The following is a 16,543-nucleotide window of genomic DNA, read 5'->3' on the forward strand; positions in this document are numbered from 1 at the left end:
GTGCTGGTCGCAACATCCACCCAGTTTTACGTCAGGAAGGGAAGCCGATGTATTTCCTCCCCTTCTTTATCAGAAGGAAGTGCTGAAAAAAAGCCTAAGCAGCCAAGCGCCACAGCACCTTTTCCACTGGCCGCTCAGTTGGAGTCTGAGGCAGAAGAAGCCAGAGGAGTTTACGCAGAATCACCATGAAGACCATCAGGGTTCTCGTCCTGCTGCTGCTAGTGGCTGTCCAAGTCTTCGCAGCAGGTAGGAAACATTTGTGGATGGGACACATGCTGTTGGATTAGCCTTAGATTTAACAGAATCAGATCTGAAGGCCCTTAAAAAGTCTAAGATAGCTTCAGTGTTGTTTCTGCGCTGTCAGTGCAGAAGGTAAAACAAATCTTTATTATTGATGTGTATCTTACTAAATGGTGTCAAAACATTTCCACAACTTTGGTGAACTGTCATTTATTGGCCCAATTGTGTGTTAATGAAAACTTTTTGGTTTCTTTGCAGCAAAAGTTGTTCTGAAAATTGAGAGTATTAGAAGTTGAGCTCATGTTTTATTCTCTGTGATTTTCTTTTTGCAAAGATTAAGATCCCAGGTTTGTTCAGAAGCCACTTTGAACAGTACCTCAGAGACATCCACTCAGTGTGTTTCCGTTCATTCAGCCCGAGATAAACAGTGTGTGTGTGTGTGTGTGTGTGTGTGTGTGTGTGTGTGTGTGTGTGTGTGTGTGTGTGTGTGTGTGTGTGTGTGTGTGTGTGTGTGTGTGTGTGTGTGTGTGTGTGTGTGTGTGTGTGTGTGTGTGTGTGTGAGAGAGAGCCGTTGGATGTGCTTTGTACTAACACATAAGAAAAAAGTAGAATATTTTAACTTGTAACAAAAGTGTCAAGTGTCTGTCTCTTGATGGATGGAAAGGAAAAAAAGAGGGTGGCTCAGGATTTGTTTGTTTTCCTTTTGCTGAGCCAAAAGACCTTTTATCTGTCCTGTGCCGGGCAGATAGGTGATCCGACTGCAGATAGTCAGTGGGAACCAAAGCGCCCCCTCTCTCACAGAACAACAGATCTGTGTCCTGAGACCCAAGTGTCCCAACTGGAAACAAATCTAGCGTTTGGTAGTAAACATCTGGAGGAAATGCCCTCGCCCTGCACCCCCCGCGGCAGCAGAGGGTTTTTTCCCAAAAACTTTCTGAGCTTTAATTGAAATTTGCAACAAACACTTGAGACTTAAGGTGACTTGAACGTGTCTCAAATGACTTGATTTTCGATTTTCTCCAAATCAAATTTTGTGAAGGATTTAACACCTCAGACAGTACAAAATACTGGAGATTTAACTTGAGACTTCACTTAGAGGAGTAGCCTATAGTTGATGCTTGAACTGATATAATAAGGACGTTGTTCTAACTTGTCTATAATTGCATACAACTTCACCACTTGGAAATTGAGACTTGACAGATGATCCAAAAAACAACAAAGGTTTGACTTGGACTCGAAGGACTTTGAGGTGTTGAGACTTGATCCAAAATACCAAGAAAATCGAGACTTTACTTAACATCTGATACAAAATACTTGAAGTACAGACTAGCTGTAGAATATGTGAAGTAATTTTTACAGAATGACTTGAAATTTCCTTGGACTTATCCCAAAATAACTTAATTGACATTGAGAGTTTAGGAGTTGACTTGGCTTCAGCCAGTGCTCTGGTGAGAAATATGTCGAGTGGGATCATAACTGACACCACTGAAGACAGGATGCTTGGCTGCTGAGGTCAGAGGATGCCAATAGTATGTCTGGGACAGGATGCAGCTTCACACTGCTGCAGGGCTTCAAGCAGAGGATATCCACCTCAACACTCCACAACCTCCAACGCTGACTTCTAGTCTGACACTTGGAGCGAGGGCACACCTTTGTCTCAGACTCTGGACTTTAAAGCGTTGCCAAACATGAATGATACAAATATGCAACTGTGAACTTAAAATAGAGAATCTGTCTGGGGAAATGTCTTGCGTAGACAAACTGATTGTGGTAGCCTACTGTGAATTCCTAGATAGCCCATTTATTTGAATGTTGTGCTCTGGCCTCAAACAGTCAGCATATAAACCATAGCCACCATGCTGGACAAAAGCTTTTGATGATTGATTTCACGAAAAATAAAAACTTTAAAAAATGGTGTTTCTTCTTTACAGATTCATCAGATAGCACAAAGGTGCCACAATTAACATCAATACAAAGTAAGTAGCTATGGCACTTAAGGTATTTAATTGCTCCCTGGTGGAGAGTAACACAAGTATGCTTGGAAAACCAGCAGCTGTGCGGCTAATGCTAGTGCTAACTTGCTTCATAGTACAGTTCAACCGATAGCTGAAGTTAAGTGACTCACTTTGAGAACTTACGAGATGGTCCAGCTTGCTTGAGTACTTTTTTCCACATCTTCTGTTTGGCCCACTCTTTGTACAAATATGATGTACTATTGTAGTGCTCCAGTTCACCATTGAGGACTACAATACACTTTTCTTCTCCATTCACAATTCTCAATGTCAGTGACATCAACATAAACCCTGATATGGTTTTCATGTCCTGTCATTTGTGTTGCTCGGCACAAAGCATCCACTCACGTCTTTGCATTCATTTCTTTACATAGTCATGATGTGAAAAGAAAATGTGTTTGAATAGGCAGTAGATGGATAGCTTAGCTTAGCACAGACATTGGAATCAGGGTGAAACTAGCTAGCTTTGAAAGGTTCCAAGCACCTTCATAGGTCAATTATTCGTGTATTTTAATTCCTGCATAAGACACCATGTAAAAATGTGCCATTTTGCAACTTTTAGAAGTTTCTGTTTGGCTGACAGCTGCATTTATAGTAGGACAAAAAACAAACAGTATATCATTGTGACTGCTAAGATGTACCTTGTTAAATGGTTTGTTTGTTTGTTGGTTGGTGGATTTTGTTTCCTGTGGTCAGACTCAGTCTTGCTGTTTCCACACTTCCTGTCTTTTTGCTAAGCTAAGCTAACTGGCATTACATTTACCGGTGCTACTTTATACAAGTTGTATTGATCTTCTCATCCAAATTTCGCAGTAGACAAAATGCCCCGTGTCAATTGTAAATCTAATGGCCATTTTGAATTCCTGCATCTTTTCTTTTCCTGCGTTGCGGTTTTTTTTTTTTCCTGCAGATCTTACGCAACCTTTCATATGCTAAATCTCTCTCTCATTTGCATTTCAACATACCCAAATGCTAACATAACTCCAACTCCAGCAGGATCTTCAACCAAAAGTCCAACCAAAGTAACACCACCACCAGTGATGCCAGCCAGTCAGAATCCCTTAATTTTTCTTCGTACTGAAACCACCGAAAACCCTAATAACAGTGAGTGTGCATATATCTTAAGTCGATAAACAGATGGAAGAAGGTCTTTAATTTATTTTCTTTCTTTTGTTCAACCCCAGTACTCAAGATTGCTTCAACTTTATTTGTACCTGCAGGAAAAACTATAACAGCAGCAACTACAGGGAAGACGTTGAACGCCACTACTGCTGTCCATGTCTCTGTGACAGTAACTAAGAGTCAGTTTGTGTTTATAATTGTTAAACGGTTTGTTTTAATATTGAGTTCTAAATCAGTTTATATAAATTCATTCTGTTTGCATCCTAAAGAAAGTTCTTTTGCTAAGTTGACTTTGAAGGAAAAAGTGGGATATTGACCGAAATGATCACAGATAACAAATCACTGCTTGGCCTTTATGTATTTAAATGAATTCCTTTCTTTTTTCTATATTAGCTGTAAATGCTAGTTCTTTCCAATCGACATCTCCTCCCAAGCTCACCACAGGAAACCCCACTAATAACAAGATCAATGAGACTCAAGGTGAGAAGAAATTTGGCACAGATACATCATCAGTAATGAGCTAGCTTTTTAGAATGCAGATCAATTATTAGATTTTTTAAACCTTAATAAATTATATTATAAACATAGTTATATAAATTATTTTTAAAATTCTGGTGTGGCAATGCTGGGTTAATTCTTTACATGCAAACTGTTTTTTAATCAGTATCTAAAGGACAAGATGAAAGCACTAGAAAACCAAACGGTATGTATAAAACGAAATAACATCACTTGTTGTTGTCTTTGTTGATGTTGTTGATGTTGTTGTTGTTCTTGATTAATATTGATTGACTAATGTTGAGTAGCTTTATTCAAATAATTAATTCCATAATTTAAATGTCATAGTATCACCAAAAAAGTGGGATATTGACCGAAATGATCACAGATAACAAATCACTGCTTGGCCTTTATGTATTTAAATGAATTCCTTTCTTTTTTCTATATTAGCTGTAAATGCTAGTTCTTTCCAATCGACATCTCCTCCCAAGCTCACCATAGGAAACCCCACTAACAACAAGATCAATGAGACTCAAGGTGAGAAGAAATTTGGCACAGATACATCATCAGTAATGAGCTAGCTTTTTAGAATGCAGATCAATTATTAGATTGTTTTAAACCTTAATAAATTATATTATAAACATAGTTATATAAATTATTTTTTTTATTCTCTCTTGTTGTTGTTGTTGTTGTTGTTGTTCTTGATTAATATTGATTGACTAATGTTGAGTAGCTTTATTCAAATAATTAATTCCATAATTTAAATGTCATAGTATCATCAAACAACGTTTTACCTCCTCCAATGACTACATTGACTACATTAATAGATGCAGGTGATTTAAAATTCTGGTGTGGCAATGCTGGGTTAATTCTTTACATGCAAACTGTTTTTTAATCAGTATCTAAAGGACAAGATGAAAGCACTAGAAAACCAAACGGTATGTATAAAACGAAATAACATCACTTGTTGTTGTCTTTGTTGATGTTGTTGTTGTTGTTCTTGATTAATATTGATTGACTAATGTTGAGTAGCTTTATTCAAATAATTAATTCCATAATTTAAATGTCATAGTATCATCAAAAAAGTGGGATATTGACCGAAATGATCACAGATAACAAATCACTGCTTGACCTTTATGTATTTAAATGAATTCCTTTCTTTTTTCTATATTAGCTGTAAATGCTAGTTCTTTCCAATCGACATCTCCTCCCAAGCTCACCATAGGAAACCCCACTAACAACAAGATCAATGAGACTCAAGGTGAGAAGAAATTTGGCACAGATACATCATCAGTAATGAGCTAGCTTTTTAGAATGCAGATCAATTATTAGATTTTTTAAACCTTAATAAATTATATTATAAACATAGTTATATAAATTATTTTTAAAATTCTGGTGTGGCAATGCTGGGTTAATTCTTTACATGCAAACTGTTTTTTAATCAGTATCTAAAGGACAAGATGAAAGCACTAGAAAACCAAACGGTATGTATAAAACGAAATAACATCACTTGTTGTTGTCTTTGTTGATGTTGTTGATGTTGTTGTTGTTGTTCTTGATTAATATTGATTGACTAATGTTGAGTAGCTTTATTCAAATAATTAATTCCATAATTTAGATGTCATAGTATCACCAAAAAAGTGGGATATTGACCGAAATGATCACAGATAACAAATCACTGCTTGGCCTTTATGTATTTAAATGAATTCCTTTCTTTTTTCTATATTAGCTGTAAATGCTAGTTCTTTCCAATCGACATCTCCTCCCAAGCTCACCACAGGAAACCCTACTAACAACAAGATCAATGAAACTCAAGGTGAGAAGAAATTTGGCACAGATACATCATCAGTAATGAGCTAGCTTTTTAGAATGCAGATCAATTATTAGATTTTTAAACCTTAATAAATTATATTATAAACATAGTTATATAAATTATTTTTAAAATTCTGGTGTGGCAATGCTGGGTTAATTCTTTACATGAAAACTGTTTTTTAATCAGTATCTAAAGGACAAGATGAAAGCACTAGAAAACCAAACGAAATAACATCACTTGTTGTTGTCTTTGCTCTCTTGCTGTTGTTGTTGTTGTTCTTGATTAATATTGATTGACTAATGTTGAGTAGCTTTATTCAAATAATTAATTCCATAATTTAAATGTCATAGTATCATCAAACAACGTTTTACCTCCTCCAATGACTACATTGACTACATTAATAGATGCAGGTGATTTAAATGTACTAACATACTGCATAATGAAGCTGTGAATATATGAAGTCTTTTCAAAAACGTATCTTATACATTTCACGCTCAGAGAAAAGGTGGTGGTGGATCGTGTTACCGGTCCTGCTGGTTGCAGCTGCTGCTTTCATCGTCTTCAAATACAAATGCAAGAAGATCCACGATCACACCGGTGAGACTACCAGAAGACGTTCTCACACGTATCAAACTAGTCTGGTCTCCGAAAAACTAAGTTACAACCATGACTATTTTTCACCCAACCATTATCTTATCTTTTAAAAAAACATGCCAACTAAATTTAGTATCAATGTGTAAGGTGAACAATGGGACAAGTATTGTTTGGACAACAGGGACAAACTCTGAATACCAATAGATGATGATAGACCAATTTAAACAAATGATATGTAAAAAATAGGATCCTATATCCATGCATTGTTCAAGTAATTGCAAGATATTATTGTTTAATATTGAACGAAAGAATACTATTTGTGTGTTAACGTATTTTACTGTCTTCTCTTCCACAGAAACTATTGACATTGGAACTGAGAAGTGAGTTTAATACTTTATTAAAATATATAGTTTTGAAAAGGCATTTTAAAGTTAAAAACATCCATCCCTTTGTCTCTGTTCCTCCCAACAGTGCATCTTTCCAGAGCAGGCCGGAAAGCACCAAAGATGGAGTCATGCTCCTCGGAGTGAGGTCATCAGGCGGGGACGAAAATGGTGAGCTGCTTCCGTCTATTTCCTGCGAGAGTTCATTTTGTTTGTCCATTCTTCCATCACTTGGTGAAGCCGTTCTTCCAGACGTTTAGGGAAGTTACAGGCTTTTAATATCTCATTGTACTGCATGGGCTTGTGGGGCTTTGCTGTGCAACAGAAGGTGTTTCCTGTGATTTCGCGCCCCCGCCCTCGAACAAGCAGCAGGGCTTGAAAGATAGGGACTTCCTAACATAAACACAGATTATTTTGGACAGGAGCTATTGTGCGCTCGGTAAATGTCAGAGTGGCCCAGACGCTGCAGGCGTGTGCGTGTTTGTCATTGGGGTCGTCCACATACGTGTCATCCGTGGTTCATATACACACACTCACTACCCCTTCACCTCGACCGTGAAAATAATACAAATCCAGACACTACTTGTCCTATCTTCCTCCCCTCATCAAATCAGGCCGGGATGACTTTGGGTGTGGGAAGGAAATAGAGTCATGCTTTAGGAATTTCGCTGAGGAAGAATGTGTTTATATTGCTACAGATTACTGGATTATTTAGCTTTATAAACTCTTATCTGATTGTAAAACATGTTACCCATACGTACCACACAACACACAGATAAACACCTCACAATCCCACGCTCTTAAACTGCATTTTCACTGACTTAAAAACGTGGTAAACAAAAAAATGAACTCCTCCCTAACAGTCTTAACTTTAATGTTATTTAATTAGCTTCAGAAAAATGTAAGATCACTTTCATCAGACAGCAGGAACAAGAAGGTACCACCTTATAGAAGTCTTTGGGCGATTTAGTAATGTAAACTTCCAAATGAATGCATGAATCCATGATTTTATTATAATCTTCTTCAGTGTGACTGAGTAGAAATTAACAGCAATTTTATGTCACAATAAAAAAATTTGAAATGAAGTTTTTCTAAGGCTGTAAATGTTGGCAATTGACATTTATTTTTTGAGAACTTGACCTGCTTTACAATATATTTAAATCGAAACAGTCCCTATCCTTTACATTTTGTATGTTGTTATGTTCTTTTTTAAAATAATTATTCTTTATTTGGGTACAGAGTATTGTTTATAGTATTTTGCTCAGTTCAATCTTTCACCAAAAATAGCAAACAAACCAGCGTATAATAAATGTCTAAATAAAAAAGTAAAAATAAGCTATTATAAAGCACATTTTTACATCACCACGCTCTTTGATGTCCACCTGTAATCTGTCAGTTCTCTCATTAAGGCGGGACTTCTGTTAGGGCATCAATCGTTCTCTGCAGGCGGGACACCATAACCTGTCTAACATGAGGTTTTTATTTTCAATGTAAATAGAGTCCTCAATGTGCTTCCACACATGCTGACATGTACTCAGTCAAAGCAGCACCGCCTCCTGGTGTTGGATTGACACAAATGCACACGTTGTTCATTATTTGTGGACTATGAAGTTTTAATCACGCAGATGTGGTTTTATCCTGCTGTTGTTTCATCACTTTCCTCTGTTATTTATGTTTCAGCTGCTGCGAGATAATAAAAAAAAGGAGGACATCAAGACCGAACAGTGTGTGCCTTACACCTGGCGCCCACACAATGATGGTCTGGAACGAATGTTTGATTTCTTTGATTTTTTGTTGTTGTTGTGAAAACATGCAAAACGTATGTATGATTCTGTATGCTGAAATGAGGGTGTTTTGATCAATCTCAGAGTTAGTGAACCTTTTTCCAATTATAATATATTTTATGGAGATAATTCAGTAAATCTTTAAATTGATAACGTAGGCTAAATGCTGTCAGCACCCTTTATTTCAGTATACTGTTGACGAAGACAAATTCAGCTGCAGATCTCTGTCTACATGTTTGTGACAAAACACGCTCCTGTACAGTGCACTGACCTCAGATCCATCATGTTTGATGTAATTAATCTGTTCATTTCATAGTTTTATAATTATCCTTTGGTTGTTACTTATCACTTATGTGCCTTGAACTGCTTTGTAGGATATTATGTGTTTTTGTGTCAATTTCACCAAGAACAGGCTCTTTTTAGGTGTATTCATTTTTGCTTTACATGTATCTCAGTTAAGAAGGTTCAATATTAAAATGTTAAATATTCCACCTGTGCACTGAAAACGTTTTAAAGTACTTTTTTTTTTTTGTCAGTAAATTTAAAGACAGGGATTGTATAAAAGACACTGGAAATGCTTTTTGGCTAGAATGTGTTGCTCTCAATTTCAATGTTCTCAATAAATCACAAAAGAAATGTTTGTATCTTCCAGATATGAAATGTAATGCTTTGTAAGTACATCCTCACCATGTTGCATGTTTTCCTGCAGGTAGAGGATCAGACTGTAGGGGTAGGCTTCCAACTTCCTGTCACCAAGTTCCTGTCACACAGTGATGTCACCACATCACTTAAGACCCTCCCTCCCAACTGTTTGTATCTGGTTCTGACCGTTAATAATATAGATGACCTTGATTAAGCTTCAGTAGCTGTATTCTTTGATCTGTATTTGGCAGTGTAGTGCTTGAACGACGTAGCTGCTACCATGCAATTTCGAATCAGATATCCAGCAGTGAAATGCACATCACATAAGATGGGACAGAGTAGACTTAGCATATTTAATGAAGAGGCAAGCACATTTAATAGATGATTAAAAAGGTCTAATCATCTAGCTACATGGTAAAATAAGTAGCAGTATTATAAAAGTAGTTAATGGAGATGGATCATCAAGATTTGATATGACTTGTGAGTTTCTTGACTTACAGCAGGGCCTCGCCTTGGACTCCCACAGTGACTTGAGACCTGAAGGTTAAGATTTGAGGTTTGCTTGTGACTTGCTTTGCGGACCACCATTGTCATTTCAGTGACTTTCCACTAGAGGGGGCCAACCGTCAACACAAAGAGCCTCCATGTTTCTGCCCCTCTCTCTTGTGGTAGTTGACAGAGGAGTGAGATGTAGGCAACCGGTGTAAAAGTCTCACCGTGCTTGATCTTCATAACCCAGGGAAAACAGATACGCTCTTTATGCAACTAATTAAATGCCAAGGTATAAATTCAATTGACTTTTGCCATGTTGTTGGCATGACCCACATTTTGAATCGAACAGGGTAATAAGGACCAGCTCTAGCTATGGTTTTTGTAAACTGAGACTGGGGGACAGCTTCCACTGTGGGCACATTTCCAGAGCCAGAGACTTTAGCAGGTGGACACTGGCCCATCAAACACAGCTTTGGCATGGGCAGGTTCCACTCATGCCAGGCCTTTCTCCTTCAGCTTCACTCCACACTGTTTAGTTTCCCCTCTAAAGTCAGATATCTACTCATCTTTCAACTTTAAAGTGGATTTAAAATGAAAAATCAATAGTAGAATGCATTTCAATCAAGGGCCTTTTTCTGTCAAGAGACTTGCTGAGCTGAATATTGCCTTAGCAAGCAGTCGTATCAATTTGAAAGTACTGTGAGCCTTGGAGAACTAATAGGAGTTATTACATCTCTAAATCTGTAATATCTTCAGCAGAGAAAAACATACAGATTAAAACATACCGATTGTTTATCTTAACACAACAACAATTCAGTATCTACACATTGTCTTGGCGGCATACACAATGAGAGTAGAACATTTGCATTATTGTTACGCTCCTGCGTGTTCCCACTTTTCTCTTTTGTTACATTTTTAAAAAGTATAGAGAAAAGGTCTCTCAACAGAGCCTTTGTGTTTGAATAGAGTCCACTGGCAACAGGTGGCCTTCAGTCTATTCTTTGCCTCATGCTGCTACATTGTCCCAAAAACTACTCATCTTTTCAGCTACCAGTGACATGTAGGAAGTTGAATTATTCATCCTGTAAAATATCATTGCACCAAAGCTCCATTAAAGCACATAAGCAGGGTTTGTGTAGGGTTGCAGAAGCGTTTACAGACATCAAGTAACAGTAGATGCCTCAGTTCACAATTTAGGATCCATTATGAATAAGGGATTTTTGTAAGTGCTGGCTCTCATAAATACAAACATATGTTTAAACGTTTTTTTCCTACTTTTGTACTTGTGCAAGGCGCTGACATGCACGTAGAAAACGTTTGCACAAGCAACCAGATTATCTCCTGCGGCAGAGAAGTGCAACTCAGCAAAAAGGCTCTAGTTGTTAGATTTCATGGAGGAGGGAGAGGAGGGTGATAGGGGGAGGCGAGAGGCAGGTTTCACTGAAGGGAGAGTGGTGCCAGCCTGGCATACTGATACCGAGCGTCTTGAAGGGGATAACAGAAGGTTCATGTAGAGATAAGTAACGTGAAACAGGAGGCTACACGAGTCATCTTTATGCCTCAATAAGAGAAACAGTAGTTGGCACATGTGAGATATTCACAAGCAGAGTTTAGTTGTGTTCCAACACAGGAGGGAAGGTCAAATGCAGAGGTGCTTCACATTACTTGCCTGCTCCTTGATATACTATGGTCGTGACACATATTTCTTTTACTTTTATTCCAGTCCAACTGAGATACAGCCAGTTTGACAGGAGCAGAGAAGCAACAGACAGATGGGGCTTCACATTAAAAAAAGTTAAGTTAAAATAGACGCAGAATGTAACAAAGAGGCATGGGAAGCATCTTAAGCACTGACACCAACGATTGGATGGATCTGACAGTTGCTGTTGACACATTATGTTTCCTGAGCTTTGTGCTGCACTATTATTTCATGAGTTCAGAGATCATGAAGGCTTCACCCTGAACTCTGTAAGAACAGCCAGAGAAATGCAATACGGGTCCGGAGCTCCGAGCTATCAGAATTTGAACTTTTGGTATTGTGTGCATTTGCTAAATCACATAAAAAATGAAATGGTTTGATTGCAAGAAAGTCTTCAAAACTGTAAGTCGATTTCTCTGCATCTGTCTTCATTTTTATAAGTTACGAAAATATCAACTATTTTCATAACTTTACTTCACTGACCAAAGATCTTTCTTAAATACTCAAGTCTTTTCCTATGTGTTAAGTTAAGCTTTCTCAGTAACTGTATTGACCTCGTATGTTCAACATACATTTAGGTCAAAACCTCATTAAAACCACGTGATAATGACAGCTGATGTATGCATTTTGTAGCTGTGTTCTCAGATTACTGCTGATGTGGATGCATGATTAAATAGCAAATAGAGTTATTGTATTATTTCTTACACAAACAGTTTTTTGATTTTTAACACCGTAGACATTTCTCATGTATTTTTACAAATATGCAAGCAAAATAAATCATCAAACAGGGGGACAAGATCAAATAAACAAACAAGAAAGCACTTGTAAGGAGAAAAAAGACATGACAATATATTCCTTTTTATAATTAAACAGTTTTTCACAAAGTAATTCTCAAGATAAATAAATATATTTACATTAAACTTGCTTAGATTCCCACAGAATGATAAATGTGTCAAGCAACCTGAAAGCTCCTTTGTATCCCCTGCTTATATCAAAGCCTACACATAACTTAAACAAAGCTTTGCTTATGCAGCGCGTTACTGTGTATGCCTGCATGCACAAAGACAGTAACACTAGCTAAAGCATGTGACTTCTTCTGAGGCATATCTAGTTCTCCCCATGTGACCCTCCCCCCCCCCCTCCCCACATACACACACACCCCCACCCTCTCCCTCTCTCTCTATTCCATACTTCCATCACTTTAGCCAGCAGTAGAGCAGCTGGGTTGAGAGCTGCAGCTCCAGTTACTGTGGGGACATTTCTGTTGAGACAGAGTATGATGAGGGATACACTCCTGATGAGCTGAACAACTGTGCTCAGTCTTACCTGCCAAAAGTACAAACACATGCACGTACACACACAGTAAGAAAAGACAGTTTGGGGCTGCATGTGTACATTTGGACTTTTTTACATACATTATTGCATTACCTGAGCTTCTATTATGGAGTATTTGTTCAACAACTAAGTAGTAGATTAAGAGGGTTCAAAACTATACTGCTTACGCCTCATCCCATGATTAGTACCATGATTTAATTTGTTAATTTATTCAAATTACAATAAAAAAAATTTTTTTTAAATCCTTTAGTATTCTACAATATGGCTGTCCCTATGGGATGTAGAAATATATTTTATTTATATATTTTTATGTGGCTTCTTCATAATCAGGTTTTAATAATCTTTGTGGCCAGGGGTACTATAGGCTACACTAGAGAAAAATTGCATTAAACATATAGATATTTAGTGTTCTGATAGCATATTTGCTATTCAAATTAGAAATTGTTTTCAGATGTAACTAGACATCCTTCAGAGAAACAACACAAATGTTTTTAAATTAAATGTATAAATAATAAACACAACTATATCCGCAATGATTTGGTCAGTCAACAGTTAATTTATTCATTTTCAGCCAATCAGAGAAGAGCTACCTTTAACGTCGAGGGCCGCGCAGTGATTGGTCCAACCCTCGGTCAGCTGACTGGCAGTAAGGTATAAATATTCCTCAGAAGTTTTTCAGCTGCAGTGTAAATGTATGTCTGTGTTTTTGTGTCGGTGTGGGGGGAAGACAGCGTCTGAATATATTTATGAGAAACCTACTGAACTAAGTTATTTTGCACTAAGTAATATTTAAGGTAAGTCGTTTAATTTTTCTTCAAAAATAAACGGTTGTTAGCTCCAAATGTGAAGCTACAGTTGTTGACTTGTGTTAGCACGGGGGCGGTAAGTTGTTTTCTTAAGGCTAACGTTACATTTTGACAGTTTAAAGCGTTCACATCTTATTGTTTCTAGCTCAATGAGCCAGCTGTGTCTTAATGAGCTAAAACAACCTGCTTCCACTGTTAAACTGACGCTGCTACTCCTACATGTTCACAGGAAAACGGCACACTGTCACCATGGTCGCCACAAGCACGTTAAAGACCAAAAGCAGCGATTGCTTTTCAGAATTGGTGGATAGAAGATATGACCAGGCTTGCATTGAAAAAGGTAAGCTTATTTTTTTTCTGTCTCTTTTTTTGTCTGGATTCTTCCAGCAGGGTGCTTGTTTACCCCTGTGTGGCGCATGGCTGCAGCAGTGAGGGGAGGGGTGAGGAGGGGAGGATGAAGTCATCCCTTTAGCCTCTGTTACAACAACAACCTGGGAAGATGAATCCAATCAAACGGCCTAAATCTGTCCAAATCTTATGTTATAATTATAACAAATATTGTATTGCAATTTGGTTATGGTGGTTGCTGTGATGCATGTGTTATAGGTTTGCATAGATTAGCAGTCAGCCTGTGTTCATCCTTTTTCTCTTGTGAGTGTTTCTTCTTAAACGCACACTGCAACCTGAGGGGAAGCAAAATCAGATCAAATTCGAGTCAACATTTTTCTTCAAAACTAGGCCTCCAGATAAATTATTTGTCATTATTGATATTTTTTAATATTAATTTCCATATTCATTATTTAATCATTTGTTCTATCTAGTGTTCATAAAATTGTGAAAACATTTGAATAAAATCCCAGTTTTTTTAAAGTCTACGGATAAGTCTTGTTTTGTTAGTTCAAAGCCCAAAAATATCCAGTTTAATATGATGGAACAGAGAAAAGAGTGGCAGCTCAACAGCTTTTCTTTGATTTGTGCAAGAAAAATTAAATGATTGCTTTAATGGTTGCCTTTTTTTAGTCCTTTGACAATTCACAAATTTGACTTTTATTTGTGAATGATGACATTGTCATTGGTCTATACATGTTCAACTTTCATTGTTTTCCTAGAACTAGATTTCTGGGATAACTGCGTGGCTGAACCCCAGAGGACTGCAGATGTCACTGAAGACAGAACCTGTCAACAGCTGGCCAAAATGTTTGAAAACTGCCTGTCACGAGCCAAGAAGACGACCCTGCACTGCTCCTCTGTGCTGGTACCAGAGAAGCTCACGCAGAGAATAGCTCGTGAGGTCCTGCGGCTGGCGTCCTGCGAGCCCTGCGGCCTGCGGGGCTGCGTCCTCTACGTCCACCTGGACCTGGACAAGGGCTGCAAGCGGCTGGAGCGAATCGTGTACGATGCCACATTGGTGCCCACCTTTGAGCTGACTCTTGTGTTCAAGCAGGATGGCACCGCCTGGCCCAGCCTGCGGGACTTCCTGTTTATGGGAACCTGCTTTGCCCCGACCTTCAGACACATAATCAAACTGAGTCCAGGTTTTCGGCTCGTCAAGAAAAAACTGTACTCCTCCTCGGCTGGCACCATTGTAGAGGAGTGCTGAACTATATATAAATATTGGGTTTCCCGTGGGTAAAAGCACTTCTGCCCAAATGTACATGACACTCCAGTGGTGTCAAATTTTCTAGTGTTTTTGTACAATACACTTTAGTTAAAGACACTAGTCACTTTGTTGAAGGTCTGTGTGTTTCCAGATACACTGAATATGTTCAGCAGCTGTAAACGCACCTGGGCACTATGAATAGGAGGCCGAAGTTAAGTCTTTGGGGGCCATGTTTGTAGCTTGTGGTGTAATGCTGTATTTATGGCTGCGGATGTTTTTAGGACTGATCGTCTTGTGAAGATGCTGCTGTCCTGGTGTGGGCTTCTCGCACTAGGGGAATGTGGATGCCTTAAATGTCAGAGAAATGCACTTTTTTTTTTCACTTGGAGCTGTGTGTATAGTGTTAACGTTTTATTGCTTTTTTATTTTTATACCCCCTTCTGAAACATTTTCTTTTCAATGCAGCGCCTTTATAGATTATTAAAAGGTTGGTTCAACCAAACGTGAAAGCTTCTTTGATTATGTGTTAATTCTTTAACCTGTGCAGAGCAGTTACTCCAGGTCCAGTTTGTAATGTGAGATTTTTTACGAGTTCCCTACTGTGTTTTTTTTTAAACTGCCTCCTATTGAAGGAAATCATGTTTAATTGACATTGAACATGTAAACCTTATTTTACATATACTTCATGTAATTGTTTTATTTAACTACAACAGTTATGCAACACAGGCTTCTAAATTGAAGACACCGTTGTCCTGGTATGACAAAATGAGTTTCAGCTTCAGAGGGAAAACTAGCACACTTATCAGACCCTTTTTTGTCTGTAAAAGTGTCTCTAAACATTTCCATCTATAGATTCTTGGATATTTCAATGCTCCTGGCAACATTTGTTTGATTTTGAGTCCTTACACTTACCATCATTAATATTGTATTGATCTGTCTGCTCCTGCAGGGCCTTTTGAAAACATTGTTTGGTGTCAGCAGCAGTTTGTGTTACATAAGCACATCAGCTGCTTGTGGTGTGAACCTGCACAGCCTGTGTGACATTTCTCTCTTGGTCTTTAATGGCGGCCAGGGTCTCCATAGTGATCTGTCGGGCCTCAGCTAAATGAGATTCAAATAAACTAAACATTGTGATACTTTCAGTCTACTTTTTAAAAGCACGGTTTGAGGCTAAAGTAAGCGATTATACTGTGCAACATGTTGGGTCCAAAGATTTTACCAGTCATACTGTTGCGTCATTCAAGCCCAAACAATGGCGCGGTGTCACATGGTTACAGTGGTTAAATGACAGAAGCACATGATCTTGTGCAAGATGCATCAGTCATTGTGAGAGCACAAAGCACCAGTGATAGGTTACTTTGCAAGTGCACAACCCAGCCTGACCCAACCCCTGCTGTGAGTCAGCAACACAAGGGGCATTGGGGGGGCCATTCAGTTGTGGCCACAAATGCAGTTGTTCAAATAACTGCCTGATTTTATTTGTTTATATTCATTTTAAAGGTAACATCTTTTTGGTTTTGGACTGA

General features: G+C 38.1%; 2 protein-coding genes across 12 annotated transcripts; both read left to right on the forward strand.

Annotated features, from left to right (window-relative positions):
- LOC134875926 (mucin-4-like) lies at nt 1-9,083 on the forward strand. Of its 11 annotated transcripts, none has more exons than XM_063900671.1 (15): nt 1-246; nt 2,172-2,216; nt 3,249-3,356; nt 3,437-3,553; nt 3,768-3,854; nt 4,039-4,077; nt 4,320-4,406; nt 4,769-4,807; nt 5,044-5,130; nt 5,315-5,353; nt 5,599-5,685; nt 6,181-6,279; nt 6,632-6,656; nt 6,748-6,830; nt 8,340-9,083. In XM_063900671.1, exons 1-15 carry the CDS (start codon nt 186-188, stop codon nt 8,351-8,353), a joined length of 1,017 nt encoding a protein of 338 aa, XP_063756741.1. In that variant the 5' UTR covers nt 1-185; the 3' UTR covers nt 8,354-9,083. The 11 variants fall into 11 exon arrangements, with proteins under 11 accessions (XP_063756741.1, XP_063756744.1, XP_063756751.1 ...); XM_063900670.1 differs by having other exon boundaries at nt 2-246; nt 3,246-3,356; XM_063900672.1 differs by having other exon boundaries at nt 2-246; nt 3,246-3,356; nt 3,473-3,553.
- A 4,169-nt stretch (nt 9,084-13,252) lies between these two features.
- LOC134875645 (DNA damage-inducible transcript 4-like protein) lies at nt 13,253-16,153 on the forward strand. Its single transcript, XM_063900229.1, has 3 exons — nt 13,253-13,405; nt 13,647-13,757; nt 14,527-16,153. Exons 2-3 carry the CDS (start codon nt 13,667-13,669, stop codon nt 15,015-15,017), a joined length of 582 nt encoding a protein of 193 aa, XP_063756299.1. The 5' UTR covers nt 13,253-13,405; nt 13,647-13,666; the 3' UTR covers nt 15,018-16,153.
- The last annotated feature ends 390 nt before the right edge of the window (nt 16,154-16,543 follow it).

Source organism: Eleginops maclovinus, chromosome 14, assembly GCF_036324505.1.
Source record: "Eleginops maclovinus isolate JMC-PN-2008 ecotype Puerto Natales chromosome 14, JC_Emac_rtc_rv5, whole genome shotgun sequence".
Lineage (NCBI taxonomy): Eukaryota > Metazoa > Chordata > Actinopteri > Perciformes > Eleginopidae > Eleginops > Eleginops maclovinus.

Bases quoted from the DNA above. Each gene is read 5' to 3' on its own strand.
- LOC134875645 (XM_063900229.1), top strand. From the start codon at position 13,667: ATGGTCGCCACAAGCACGTTAAAGACCAAAAGCAGCGATTGCTTTTCA. The intron at 13,758-14,526 runs GTAAGCTTATTT...TTGTTTTCCTAG, and splicing joins CCAGGCTTGCATTGAAAAAG to AACTAGATTTCTGGGATAAC.
- LOC134875926 (XM_063900670.1), top strand. From the start codon at position 186: ATGAAGACCATCAGGGTTCTCGTCCTGCTGCTGCTAGTGGCTGTCCAA. The intron at 5,686-6,180 runs GTGAGAAGAAAT...TTTCACGCTCAG, and splicing joins CAAGATCAATGAAACTCAAG to AGAAAAGGTGGTGGTGGATC. The intron at 6,280-6,631 runs GTGAGACTACCA...TCTCTTCCACAG, and splicing joins GAAGATCCACGATCACACCG to AAACTATTGACATTGGAACT.